Here is a 15108-nt window from a genome sequence, read left to right as displayed (position 1 = left end):
CTCCAAAAGGATGCTGCTGGAAGTTTTGTTTGGTAGGTGGTAACAAATAACATATCTAGAAATCCAAGGGATCTTTTGCCTTTTATATTTGTTCTCTAGTAGCCTCAAAGTTCAATGAAACTAATGGAAATTATTCTAAAACCTGTAGGTTGTTTAAATTTCCTTGCAATCATATGATGGAACATTAGTGTGTAGCAGTCAGAAAATTAAAATGCCAAGCGTAGTTTAAATTTTCAGTTGAACCGAAACATGGAAAGCAGCCTAGAAAATACACTTTTATTATTTAAAAGGCAAGTTCACTCAAAACATTTTTTTCAGTATGAAGCATGCCACTAGTCAGATCAGTTACAATATTTTAGTTGTCTTTTCTTTTGTGTTCTTTTTCTTTTTTTAAACAAACAAACAAAAAACCCAGCTGTGAGTACGTGCTCTAGACTTAAGCTCAGTTAATACTGAAATTATCTTTGTAGAAATAAACTCTAAGAGAGCCCACAGGTTCTGTTCTGGAAGATGTCTGAAAGCGTTGCATAAAAGTGAAAGTTTAAAAAAGAAATGGGAGACAAGTTTCTGCAAACAAGCAAAATATAAAGTGACAGCTGAAGTGTTCTGGAGAAAGTAGTGTCAGCCAACAAAACAGATGGTGCTCATTGTGTCAACAGACAAAACTTCTGGCTGACTTGGAACAACAGTGTTTTTTGAAGCTTGATTTGTGTGTCTGTATGTTTAAGGTTGCAGCCTTGCAGATCTGAGCCAAGATAGGCAACATCTTGGCTCTGCAGTAGTACGGGACCAGAAAAAGGGTGCTTGGAGGGCAGTACTAAGTGGTCCTTGTTGCTGAAATAATTTGAAACTTATGACCTCCTCAACAGAATTAAGGCTCAGGTTTCGGCTGGTAGTTGCTACCCTGCTGATGGTACTTTTTGTGTTGTTTCTTGCAAGAACAAGTGTCCCAGGGTCCCCACAGCGGTCACAGTTTCTTCTAGGTGCCTGAATATTTCACCCCTAATAATACCGGTGGTCTCAGTTTTGGTGGTGCTTCCTGGCAAGAAGCTGTTGGGTCCCATCGCTCAGTCAGCGGTTACATTTCTGTCAGGGTAAGAGAGTGATATCTGAATATGCTGCATGGTGTCGTCTTGAGGTGAGAGGGAGAGTTAATTTCACTCACGGAACGATGCTGGGGCATTAGTGCCGTACATGATGGCACTTGTCTGTGGAGCGACTTCAGCGTCTCCTGGAATTTGCCACTGATCTCGGCACCTGTTTGACAGGAAACCCCTGCCTGGTTGTATTTCATCCCTACCCATGCACCTGTTTGAAAAACTTGTGAAATTCTTAAAAAGAGAGATCATAAACTACAACCTAATTATTGTGCCATCCTAAGTACTTTAAATAGACTGTAGGTGGAACTTTTTGTGCTACTTTCTACCTGATTCTTTTTTTTTTTTTATGCCCTGCGCACAATTCATTTAGATGAGGACACAAAGTTTTGCCAACTTTTGCACAGTTTTAAAGCCACAGTTTAAAAAGAAGTTTCTAGCCCTTGCAAGGCAAGAGAATCGACTGGCAAATGTACTTGAAGGCAGAAGGCAAATAGAGTTGTGAGTTCGGTTTCAGGCTGTGCCAGTGTGCTCTTTGCTGTGGTACAAAGTCTCTGTGTCCCAACACCTTACTTGTAAATCAGGAACGGATTTTGCAAGTAGGTTTGTGCATTATATGGTACACTGCATTCTGATCTCGTTCGAGTCCTGTGCTCAGCCCTACCTGAACGCGTGGCAGGACTAATGGTGAAGAAGGACGAATGAATCGGTGGGGGAGATAATGCAGTGCACACCCTGTGGTGAGCTGAAAGTGTTCCCTTTGCTTTTGTGAGTACGCCACTACACACATTGTAAGGAATGAAGCAATTAGTGTTGATTTACTTAGGTTTTGGAAATAAGAGCTATGAGCGGTTGCTGTTTTGAAAAGCAGATGACAAAGCCTTTCAGCACCGTTGCAGAACTCGGCGTGATTCTGGCTGCGGTGCATCTCTGCCAGGTACAAGTGCTGACAGGACTCTGTTGTCCTGGCTGGGGTAGCTACTTCCAGAGCTGGGGAATGGGAATGCTGTTTGGCATGGCCTGTGCTTTCAGCTATGCTAGAAATCGTGTTAGTGTATGGAAGAAGGTCTAGCTTTGCCTCCATGGTTGTGCTTCTTGAGCACAGCTTACAATCGTCTCTTTGTTGTTTTTTTTTTTTGTTTTTTTTTTTTTTTTTTTTTTAACTACCATGCACTGCATATTGGGTTTTATCCACAGAAAAAGACGAGCAACTATGTATTTGAATAGCAGATTTAAGCTATTAATTGCAAGTTCCAGTTATGCAGGGACAGCCCTGATAACTCACAGGTAACACAATTTAACAGATGTAGCTTGAAGCTCTCCAGGAAAGAGCTTTGCTACAGATATTGACAAAACTACTTCGAGCGCAGCCTGCTCTGGAGAGAGCCGAGCTGGGCAGTACCCAGAAACAAGCAAGCAGGTGAGCCATCTCCCTTTTTCCCTGCCACCCGACCCAGCTTCCTGCAATTACCGCGGCAGTCACTCATGGCACGGTACCGGAGGTGTACGATAATGACGCTATTGTGTCAAGTGGAACGGCACCTCAGGTCCATGGTGCTGTTTACAATTATGACTTCCTCCCAATGACTCTTTGCTCATGAGACTTAGTTCAGGATTGACATTTGTGTATAAGGAAGCTGGAGAAAATTGTATTTACTCGATTGGATGTAATCCAGATTTGCAAAGTACTTTCTTTTCATACAGCGCTTCCTTAGCTTGTGTGGTTTTAAAACATGCAGTCCAGCATATGTGGAGAAGGATGCCTAACGATTCGCCATGCCTGATGTCTCCAAGTTAAAGCATGAGGCTGAAAGTAACAACATAGCCAGGGAAAGAAAGAATAGATCAGCGAGCATGAATAAACAGGAATAACTGAAAATGAGTAATGAATTCAGCAGAAGTGCTGTGGGAGGTAATCATAGCTAAATGGGAGTTTTGGCAGAGAGTTTCAAAACAATTATTTCTGTAAAGGTTTAGACTGCATTTGAGGAGAGGGAGGTTAGTCCTTTTTTTTCTGGAGGACCTTTGACTTATGTCATGGTGGAAATACGTACTCTGGGACTCCCTTATCAAACTGGATTTCCTGTCCCTTTTTGAGAGCAGAAACCAGGAGCAGCTGGCAGCGAATAACTCATCTTTTTTTTGGAATACATTTAAGTTTGTCCGCATTCTTTTGTGGAAATATTTTTCAGTTATTAACAGAATATCCCAGACGTGCCAAAACGTTTGAAGCTCAGCCTCTTTGCTGAATTAGTGCTGCAAGGACTTGCATGAATTGAGCCAAGGGAAGAGCAGCTGTCTGATGAGCCATATGAAGGGGGACACCAGCAATCAAAGTTAAATATGCTGGTGGTCTCTCTGCAGTCCTTTCTCTTCTGGGTTCAAAATTTCTGCTGCTGTTTTTTATCCTGATGAATCTGACAAATGTATGCCTCATAGCATAGCCTTTTAAATCTTTCCTGGTCAGATTCCAGTTCAGCAAGATGTAAGCAAGTGTTTTAAATGGATGAGTTATCATGTCTATAACATCATTAACCTCCTTAAGACAAGATACACAAGATTAAGTATTCTGAGGAATGCTTGCATCCACTGCATATATCCACATAAGGATATCCTGTAGTGAGAACACTAATGGGGAAAAAGATGATTATGAAGACTCAAGGAGAAAAATCTGAATTCACAAGCTTTCTTTTAAAACTGTTGTGAGGGAAATAGCAGAATGGGTTGTACCACTAAGGGAAATCCTTTTATTGTCATCTAGATGTTGAAGACTATACAGAATTTTAATTTTCTCACTTGAAATTTTTTCTTCTGGTTTGGATGATTATTTCCTTTTCTTCTACATTCATGAAGGAGCAGTGCTCTAGAACCAGGGGTTTTCTTTTGCCACCCCATCTGTTCACTAGGACAACACATTGCACTGGTCAGAGAATGAGCTTAGAAATTCCAAAAAACTTGAGTTGTCTTAGGAGCAAGTTAACGTGTCCAATTATTGTGATTTCTTTTTTTTTTTTTTAGTTACAGCAAAGGGATTGCTTACTCTGATTTAAAATGTTTTTTAACATTGTCTTTATACATGCCTGTGAAACAAAACCATTGAGAGATCTCATACAGATGCCATCACTGTATACAGTCTGTTATGATGCATATAATGAATTACCACTCGTACGGTAAAAAGAACTATTGTGAAATACCTTCTTCTATCATATTACACTCCTTTTCTTATGCCTGGCATACTTTTTTTCCCCCTCTTCATGGCTTCTTTCATGAAACCCACAGGGATTTAGTGACCAATAACTAAATCGTGACAAGTTTTATGCTTCTGTCCTGAAAGAGATCAAGGAGTGCAGGAAAGAGTAGTCTGAAAAATATAGAAGAGGAACATGTACAGTTTGTGCACAGGAGGATCTGTTTCATTTCAACAGTATTTTTTTAATCAGAGTTGTAAGCGGTCTGATTTGTATCAGCTATAGCATTGGAAATGCTTTCAGTTTGCAGGAGTGCTGGAAGAGTTGGCTGACCTCAGGTTTAACACTTTCCCCATGTGTACCGTTTGCCTCTTTCAGCGAGTAACCACTGAAGAGCAGATAACATTTCCTAGCCTGCTTTCTGTTAGGGACTAGACTATCTTCTTAGAAATTCATGGCAAGGGTTAGGCCAATTTCATCAGTGAGTTGTTAAAGTCAAGTATTCTTGCTCTTCCACTTGCTCTCCAAAATGTTTTATTGAATGGACATGCTCTGTAGCATCACACCACTTCCAAGTGGAAAGGAATAATTTCTGTAGTCTGCTCTTTCTCCTCCACTTCTAGCTTTTGCAGTCCTTCTGTTTGCTGTAGTTTATTTTGGAGAAGGGGAGGGATGTTCTTTTGGATTGTAAAAGAATAAAGTTTGGCTAAAGGTGAAAGCGTGAAGATGAGATGGAGAAGCTTTTCAGAACAAAGAACTGCATGTGCTTCTCCTTACTTCTCAGAAACCTGTGAGCGCTGAGACCAACCGATTCCTTTCTGAGAGACAGAGTGTGCATGTGTGAAGCTTGGTGTGGGTAATGAGATGTTGCTACCTGAAAACATGATGACTTGCAAGTGAGTTGGACCGTGGAAGATCCTGGAGTACTTCAGACTGGCACACTTAAAGCATAAGAGCCTGTTGGATGGGAAGGCATTCAGTATTTTTTTCTCTTTGTTTATGGCTTGTAGGTTTCTTTGCAGATTCTCTTTCTTTCTGAAGATAACACATACCTCGGGGTTTTTTGTTGTTTTTTTGGGGGAAGGGTGGGGTGGGGTTGGAAGGTTCCAATTCACCTAGCCCAATTCACCTAGCCACACAATCCATTTCACAGTGACCTGGTAAAAATGATAGGTTTCTTGCTTTGTTTTTTTTCCAATTTTTATCTGGATTTTTGAGAAGCTTTCTCTGTTTCATCCACATTTACCCTGATTCGTTTGTGCAGAGCGTACCAGTTCATGTAGGAAGGCTGGCTCAGAAGACACATACACATGCAGACACAGGCTGCTCTACAATTTTAGCCTGCCTGCCTGCAGTAGCAGAATGTGATGAATGACAAATTGAAAAGCAGGATGACTTCTCTGCAGAAGGGGTGTGGGGACCTGCTGGGGGTTTTAAGTAGCAGTATTGATCAGGCATAGGGCATCCTTAACCACAGGAGACAACACTGAAGCAATTGGTCTCTCTCTTTCTTTCTGTTGTTCCCATTCTTCTAGGGGCTATGATTGGCTTTAATGCTGTCCTTTTATCTCCTCCGTGTCTTCATCATCTATGAGATGGATGTGTTGGATATATGTTCTGTTTTTTCTCTCTCTTCGCCCTAAAATCAGTTCTACCAGATCTAAAGGTTGATTTCCTTTTGTGACCCATGTTGATCACTTATGGTCTGTGTTCATACCATGGGTGCTCTGCTGGCATCCTGTGCCTGTGCTCTTGGGGGACAGTGTCACACAGCAATTCTTTCTACTGCCATCCTTCATGATATTCAAATATCCTCTAAAACTGATCCAAGCTGTGCCCCAGCATCATCAAAACCCAAGTCAGTCCTGCTCCGTATCCTGGCTGACCCTAAGTTCATTTAACATGTATCTAGAGGCAGACCATACGACAAGCTGGACAGTAGGCTAAGACCAGATGTTAGGCTTTACTGAGCTGTACTTCTTTTCTCTGGAAACAGGATGTTAAGAATTCAGCCAGACTACAGTTAATGCGACTCCAGAGTCAACGCTGGGGCTGGGAAGCAGTTGTCTGCAGAGAAATATTTAACACGTACAAGCTCATGTGGTTAAGCGGAGGATGAGCAGCTGGAGCACATGGGTTCTGTTCACACCTCTGCCACTGGCTGCTCTTGAAGAAACACCTCATGGAGTCAGCCGCAAGCCTGCCTCAGATGCATCTTGCACTTAGCTTGCAAAGTTATTAATCTTTTGTCTTCTAAAAGAGCTTGCCTCAATCCATTTATGGAAGAGACTGTCTGAAAAAATTCTGATTATTCACTTATTTATCAATCAAATTACTTTTGTGAATTAAATCGACTTTACCAATGCACAGTCAGAGATGTCAGCGAACTTAACTCCACAGCTGCAAAACATATAATGCCTCTCATTGCTGAAAGTGATATTTCCTGTTAGGACTGCGCATTTCGAAGGGAGCCAGTTTGGTGGGATGTTAGCACTTCCTATGCTATAAATAGACCAGATGAGTATCACTTTCAGTCTCAAAGGAATACATTTCTAGTTTCTTGAGGGAAGTAACAGTATCTCTGGCAGGATTCTCAGGGAGTTTTATACTTGCTGATGATGTCTCCTCACACTTGAGATTCAACTTGCTTGTTAATGAATGAGTGTGCTTGTTGCAGCGCGCTGACATTTAGAGAGCTATTAATAGCTTCAGAGGCACGACGCTGCAGCTAATGTCAGAGAAGTCCTTACTGCTTTAGATTGCTAGGTGGGCAGAAAAGGAAAGCGAGAAACACTGTGGCAGACCATAGGTTGAACGTTAAATGGACAGCAAGGTTTGTGAGGAGGGGAACTACCACTTTATTCATAGATTTCCTTCCATGTTGGAAGTAAGGATTACTCAGCAAACAGGGTTCCTTGGGGACAGAGTCCTAGAGCTAACCTCTCAAGAGTTGCATGCTTCTCACTAAAAGAAAGACATTGAGGTGCTGGAGCATGTCCAGAGAAGGGCAACGAAGGAAGGGCCTGGAGCACGAGTCCTATGAGGAGTGGCTGTTGTTTATCCTGGAGAAGAGGAGGCTGAGGGGAGACCTTATTGCTCTCTACAACTACCTGAAAGGAGGCTGTAGCGAGGTGGGGGTCGGTCTCTTCTCCCTAGTTAACAAGCAATAGGACAAGAGGAAATGGCCTCAGGTTGGGCCAGGGGAGGTTTAGGTTGGATATTCAGAAAAATGTCTTCACCGAAAGGGCAGTCAGGCACTGGCACAGGCTGCCCAGGGAAGTGGTTGAGTCCCCATCCCTGGAGGTATTTAAAAGTTGGATAGATGTGGTGCTTAGGGACAGGGTTTAGTGGTGGACTTGGCAGTGGTAGGTTAACGGTTGGACTCGATGGTCTTGAAGGTCTTTTCCAACCTAAACGATTCTATGATTCTGTCATTCTCCCTCATTGTGCAGCTTGCACATGCTACGTCCTCAGTATTTCTGAGCCCTGCTGCTGCTGTTGTAAGACAGAGGCTAGTACAGGAAGTCCAAGTAATTGAATATGCTGGCTCAGTTGCTCATTTTTACAGGCTTAAAAAAAATAAAATCATCTTTTGTGTTCAGCATTTTGTTCATCTGATTATATGAGCTGAGAAGCTGCACGTGTCAATGGAAATAACAGAGCTGGGAATTTGGTTGACGTTGGGCTTGAATGAGAATACTTCTTGTTGTTGTTTTTAAATACTGGGAAAATGAAATCCCAGCCCCTTAATCCCACTCAGGTTTAGAGATAAAACTATAAAGAAATATACGTGTTTGTTATTGTGCCTCTAGCACGTGTGGGGGTTTGAGAACCTTGTCAGGAACAACAAAGAGAAGGTTTTGGGGAAAGACCATCCCACAGTTTGAAATGGCAAGTACTGTATACTAAAAGAAGTTTCTTCTCTATGGCACGTGCCATCAAGGTGCTGCCGAGTGTCTGATCATACAGCACCTGCCGAGCCATGCATTTGATTTTAAAATTAAATAATATTTGGGACTGGAAAGAGGACCAATGAGGGGATGCCATGACAGAATTCAGATGTTCTTGGAGCATCCAAAAGAAGCTGAAATTTTGGGGCTGATACGGTTAATTTTTGAGTATTAAGGAGAGTTAGAGACCATCTGAGAGGAGATGCATAATTACAGAACAAGAAGTAGGAAAAGGGAACTATACCGGTGTGACTCTAGAAGGTAGCAGAGCACTGGGCTTCGGGGACTCACTTGATTATTTATGCCTGTCATATCAGGCATATTGGTTTTTTTCCAGTTACTAACTGCTCAGTTGAAGAAAATGCATCTGCTGTGTTGGCCAGTGTAGATGCAAGTAAAAGGCATTGAAAAATTCTTCGTACTCTGATTTATTTGTTTCCAAACCTTGGTCCATAGATAAATAATAGTCTACAAAGTAGTTTTAAGTGATCTACAGCCAGTCTTCAGAGCAGTGCTGCGCAGTGAATCATGTAGTATTTTATTACAAAGGTTTAAAGGTTAAAGGCTTTCGAGGGTGAGAAGCAGTGTGTCGAGTACTGCTGCTCGAGTGGAACGAGGAAAGCCGAACTACTTGGAGGAGACCCCTTTGATCCCTGAGAACAGGTTACAGTTCCTGTACCCTGAAGCAAATTAATTAATTTGCTAAATCACTTGGTGTTTCTGCTGCAACAGGATTTCCTGAGTTACTTCTTTATAATAAAGTTCTGTCTTGTTCTGGTTTTTCACTGCTTGATAAATGTACTTATCTGTACAGAGGCACATAGGCATGTCATTCATTCTCCTGGGAAGATCCATTTTCCCCTCACTGCCAGGCTACAGTCATTTTCCATCCATTTTGCTTTCTAAAAGCTACTCTTTTCTTTCTCCTTCATCAGTTACCTCCCTAACATGGCTACTGTTTCCTCTTTTTTTTTTTTTTTTTCATTAGGTGAGACAAATGTTTGGGCAGTGAGCTTTAACGGCATCATCCAGGCACGGGTACAAAACACAGTGAGGAGAGAGAGAATTAATCACCTCACTAAAATGATTAATGTTTTGTTTTGATCATTTTGCATCCCACCATTGCATTTAAACTAACAAGAGGTTTCTGTCTTTGACCTACGTGATTCAACTGTTCGTTAAGGTTTTGCCACACGCTGTCATAATCACTAACAACTGCTTGGGTTTGAAGGTAATTGTGTTTATTTTCTGGTTCATGCTTCAGGAAAAATTAAAACTTGATGCTGAGAGGGAAAAACTAGAGAGGCTTCAGGAGCTTTACTCCGAGCAGAAGACGCAGCTTGATAATTGCCCTGAGTCCATGAGGGAACAATTACAGCAGCAGCTGAAGAGGGTCAGTAGCAAGTTTCAAGATTGCACTAACTTCTTTTTTTGTTGATTTTTTTTTTTTTTTTAAGAGTTAAGTGTAACATATTCTGTTTCAAGTACCCAACAAAGTGTCTGAACATGTTTGCAACTTGTTAATAGTACCGAGGGTTATGGGTTTTTGTGGAATGCTTGTAATAGATAATGTGCATGGTGGCAAATGAGTGCAAATGGGAGGATTGGAAATCATTTTGTGTGAATGTTTTTAAAGTGTTTGGCTACTTGCCTGTAATTAGCACCTTAGGCCTGCTGGGTGGTGTGGAAGCTGTTGTGATGTTTGGATGGTGGAGCATTGCTCTTTACCTGTGTGAGCAAAGACAGGAGTTGAACTTTGGTCAGTGGGATCAGCCGTTTTAGCAGCGCTTTCCTGCCGCTATTGTTTGATTCTGTTGCGCACTCCTCCTTTGCAATGCTGTAAATGGCTGTCTCATTGAAGCCATGGATAACTTCTTTTTTTCAGTATGAACTTAGCTGTTCGTCTGAACTGTGCTTTGAAAAATTCAGTTTGAAGATTATACCACTTATTTTAATAGCTTTATTATTTCCTACATTTTCAACAGTTGCACAATGGTATAATAACCTATGCATAAAGTCTAATTGCAACTTGATTTTATTTTGTATTATTTGTAAGTGAAAAAGCTACAATATTGTCTGTGAAGGTACAGTTATTTTCTGTGGAAAGATTTTAGTATTCATTAATGTTAGGTGGGTTCTACAGCACGTATAGCTAGCTTTAGTGGGGGGAGAAATCATTTTCAAACCATCAGTTCAGCAAGTTCAAGAGACCATCTGAAAATCAAACTAGGTTGCAGGGTTTTGGTGGGTTTTTTTTCTGGATGGAGTGTTTATATCAGGAATAAGGTCTGTAACAGCAGTGACCAAAAAAAGGGCTTTTTTGCTTTATAGGAAATATTCTTTAGATTTTGGTTTATTTGCAGGATTCTGTTTTGTTTATTCAAGGAGTAAAAAGTAAAGAAGTCCAGCTTTGGAAATAACAATGTTAAATTCTTCTGTAGTAACTGAGAAGTTTGCTGGTTTTGAGACATTTAAGGGGTTTTGTAAGTTACCTTGAAAAAAAAAATTAAAAAAATTAGTATTATATAATCTCTCATATATATTAAAAGGAAAGGAAGTCTTTCCTGTGCAGTCACATACTTGAAGGTATAAATTCCTGAGAAGTTGCAGTATTGTTGCTATGGGATGGTAGTAAATCCTTTTTCACTATTGACCACCAAGAGGCTTCTAGAAATCTGTTTGGTTAATTTTTTATTTTTTTTTTCCCTTTCCAGTTGGCTTAACAATTTTGGTTTTGAAAGTGGGACGAAACTTGAAATGTGGGGGTGCGGTTAATGCAATAGGACCAACTGTACATTTATTCCAGGCCAATTGTAGTGAAAGTTAGCTGTGCCTGCTGTGGTCGAAGCAGTAGGAGTTATCACTGAAGTAGTGCACAGTATCTCTCAAACAGGTATCAAGTGTGAGAGCAGTTATGAAATTACTGTAAGTATCATACCCAAAATATAGAAAAGCTCTTCTTTCCCCCCAAATCAGCCCAGCCCAGGCTTAAATACCTGTGTTTGCAGCAGGTTATGTTGTGCTACTTTACTGCTGATGTGGTAGGTGTGAAGGCGATGAATTTCCTTACTGCTTCGTCTCTGGGGCTTCAGTAACTTCGTAATTTGTGCGCAGGGGAGCAGGCAGCCAACTTGGCTGTAGCAGCTGGCTGCAGGGTGGGTCTGGGGTTTGGGTTGGGGTTGGCAGTGGGAAGCTGGCACACTCTGTCTGCTTCCCACTGTCCGTAATGAATATATGCTCTCCCTGTTGGGCAGGGAGGACACTTCATCAGAGACTGGTGAAACCTGTGGGCTTGTGGAAGGCACTGAGGGAAAGCATTGATCTTCCTGATGGCTTATTTAAAGTTAATTAACACGCTTCATCCTTCACTGTTAGTATGAAAGCACCAAAGCTTGTTTGTTCTCATGTGCCTGGGTTTATAGAGATACACACAAAAGGAGAATGAGAATAGATGCCTGGATTCCTGCAGAGACCTGAAAAGACACTGTTCAGTGCTAGGAATTGCCTTACTCTTCAGATAAAATTCTCCGAATTTTTGCAGATGTTGTGGACCTATGGACCCCCCACCACATCCTGAAGTAAGGGCCAGGTTCTTTCGCATCAAATTTTCTCCAGTGCCATTACAGAAGTAATGGGGATGCCAGAAAATTTATGGTTTGGAAATCCAATATGGAAACATTGTGTCTGTTGTTTGTTAATAGATTATAAGGTACAACATTTTGATGTCAATTGTTTTAATAAAAGGGAGGGAGCATACTTGCTACTTGGTTCAGGAAGCCATTAACTACAGCGACAACAATTATCCTCCTACAAATCCTACACTGCTGAGTAAGATCCTTGTGAAGGTTATGGCAAGGACTCTGTGGACACATCTGAGAGCCAGACCTCGTGCCCCTGCCACTGTGCACTGCTCCCGCAGGCTGCCCGGGGTCTCGGTCCCCGGGGGTCTGCCTGGCTGGTGATCTCGCTGCAACGCCCTTGCAGCCACGGGTAGAGCTAAGGTACTGCCACTTACCCTTTGGAAGGTTTTCAAATTGAAAATGGACTTGATTTCGAATTAGGTATGTTTATTTTTCCCCAGTGGACACAGTGGTACAGAATGTGGTGAAATTCTTGTTCCATAGTGCATCTCACAAAGAATATAGCATTTTGTGAGCTCAGCTGGCTACCAGTTGCCTTTCTGGCTATTGGTTGCCTTCTCTGAAGTCTGTTCTTCTGCCTCAGTAGCAATTAATGGGGTATGAAATAGGCTGAATGTGCTGACTTTCATGGCTCAGGCAAAGCCCTTCTGTTTGTTTTGAATGCTGAAGATGGCTGACTGGTTTGAGTGAAGCATTTCTGTATAGTAGGTAACTGCTTTCTTGTAGTTTTTAGCCCACGTCTTTGCTTTTGATCTCTTCACTACCTCCTACAAGTGAAAGGCACATCTTTGAAGAATAATGGGAAGATGTTGGTATTTCATATAGTAACTTGGATTCTTCAGCTTCTGCACCCCATGTCTTTCCCTGATATACTGGAAGCTGGTTTTGAATGCCTTTACAGAAACCCATCTGCCTACCTCAGTCACTAACTTTTAGGTCAAAATAAGAAAAGGACTAAGTTTTCATTTCTCTAAAATGATAAATTGCTTACAGGATATAGGTTTTATTGCATAACAAGTTATGTACAATGTGCCTATTTTGGAGAGCTTTAGCATTTAATAATACTGTGATTATTTTAAATCCCTTTTTCTTCAGAAGCCTGGAACTTGTAAGTAGGGATTCTTGTCATGAATACATAGATGTTGCAGGAGAAAGATGATTAACATTCAGTTCTTGTGCTGAAAAGCACTGTAAGTTTTATCTCGTCATCCCTAAGTGGAAGGCAGGTGTTTTCTTATTTCTTGGGTCTTTTCTGCAGCATTCAACCTCTTCTCCTGACAAAACCTGGCGTTGGTCCAGGGGAATGCATAAAAGTGGGCTGATGCCCTTTCTGAAGTAATGCACCTATGGGCTAGGGTGGATGACTGGAGTCCTTAATTGTGTGTTTGCACAGGGAACAATTGTCAGCTCCAATTTGGTGGTCCATGAGCAGCCTCTGGCTGAGCAACTGGCAGGGTTTGACATCACTGCTGAGGTGATGGCAGTGTGCTGATGTCACACAGCTCCACATACCTTTTATCTTATCCGACTGTACGTCTGTTATTAAAAGCAGTGCTGGTACTTGGGCTAGACCTGAAGAAATTCTAGCTGCAGTCCAGACTCCTTCATTTGAGTGTGTATTCCCATAGTTAGTTAATTCAGTGTGCAGTTCTCCACTGTTACTGGGATGATACTTTCTGTCCTTTTTGGTTGCTAAGCAGATGCTCTCCCAGTTTGGCATGGGACAGCCTCACCAAATGGGTTCAGGCTTTGGTGGTGCGGCAGCTAGGCTGCAGCAGAGTGATCTACCCAGCCAGGGTGCGCTCACTGCTAAAGAGGCTCCAGCTTGCTCTGAACCCTGCAAAACAGCTGCCTCACCAGGCAGGTACTTCGTCTGTCTCAGTGGGGGCGGAGCAGGAGTGATGGAGAAAGCAACATCAAAATAATGATTAGCCCTATTTGCTCTCTCATTATGACAGTAGGTCATTAAGAGTGTTGAGCTCCTGTTTCAACATGTTGTACGAGATAATTAAATACCATCTTAGACTGTAATTTTTGTGTTTGTTTGTAAGAATATCTACTGTGGTGTAAGTGAAAGCATGATTACGATTTCTCTCTCTCTCTCTCTCTCTCTCTTCCCCCCCCCCTTAAGGATGCTGATCTATTGGACATAGAAAGCAAGCACTTTGAAGACCTGGAATTTCAGCAGCTTGAACATGAAAGCAGGTTAGATGAAGAGAAAGAAAATCTGACACAACAGCTTCTGCGTGAAGTAGCTGAATATCAGCGTAGCATTGTCAGCAGAAAGGTAAAAGCACTAACACTCCATTCCTTTATTCTTTGTTGTTGAGCATAAAGGAGATGAAATGGATCTACAACCTGCCTATCTGTAAGAATTAATGCAAAACTTCCCTCTTTGAAAAAGCTTTTGCAGCAAAGCAAAGGTGATGGCCCAGTAACATCCCACACATATCAAATCATGCACATCTCCAAAAGGAAATAAATCAATAAAATTCCATGCCCTGTTTATATATTTGCGTATGAAAACCAAACCCTTAAATTTGTTACAAAAAGTACCAAAGTGTTGTTTTTTCTTCATTAAGAAAGGAGAATCGTACGCCCTGGACAAAACTACAGTTATTTCATGCTCATGATAGGTGTTGTTTTTAAATGACATTAAAATAAGAATAGAACACCAAATTAAGAAAATATCTTAATTTTTAAAATAAGTTGTAAAGGTCCTGTCTCAACCAATTAAATGCCGTTTTTTCAGAGATCAGAAGTTGCATCTCTAAACCAGTTCTGTGCAGTATATGTAAGCTAGTCACCGTATTATCAAAGAACGTGTGCAATTGTTCTTTTGTTTTGTCTCTTGAATAAATTGTCCCTTTACTGCCTAAATCTTATTTAATGATCTCCTTCAGAGCAGTGAGCTGTCTTGTAAAAACTTTTTTTCCTACCGCTTCACTCATATGAATGAGTGAACTCTCATGAATAGGACCCTTGCTGCAGGGTGTCTTGTGCTTTGAAAATAAAACATGGAAATCGTGATTATTTTCTTTTTCTATTAGGAAAAGATATCTGCTCTCAAAAAACAAGCCAATCATATTGTCCAACAAGCACAAAGAGAACAAGATCATTTTGTAAAAGAGAAAAACAACTTAATAATGATGCTGCAAAGGGTAAGTATTTATTGTCTTTCAAATATTTTTAGCATGTAACAAAAGAGCGTTTCATAGAATGAAAGAACGCA

At 41.2% G+C, this 15108-nt stretch overlaps 1 protein-coding gene across 2 annotated transcripts in view; it reads left to right on the top strand.

Annotated features, from left to right (window-relative positions):
• PHLDB2 (pleckstrin homology like domain family B member 2) overlaps positions 1-15108 on the top strand; it is a 70461-nt gene that overhangs the window by 27893 nt on the left and 27460 nt on the right. The window contains exons 7-9 of one of the 2 annotated variants that reach the window (XM_082337635.1): positions 9500-9628; positions 14008-14163; positions 14927-15037. In XM_082337635.1, coding sequence (XP_082193761.1) covers positions 9500-9628; positions 14008-14163; positions 14927-15037 — 396 coding nt within the window. The remainder of the gene's footprint in view (positions 1-9499; positions 9629-14007; positions 14164-14926; positions 15038-15108) is intronic. The other variant, XM_082337636.1, reaches the window with a different exon arrangement.

The sequence above is a fragment of the Platalea leucorodia genome, assembly GCF_965183815.1.
Source record: "Platalea leucorodia genome assembly, chromosome: 2".
NCBI lineage: Eukaryota > Metazoa > Chordata > Aves > Pelecaniformes > Threskiornithidae > Platalea > Platalea leucorodia.
The sequence above is the reverse complement of the archived record's forward strand: the minus strand, read 5'-3'. Positions and strand labels throughout refer to the sequence as shown.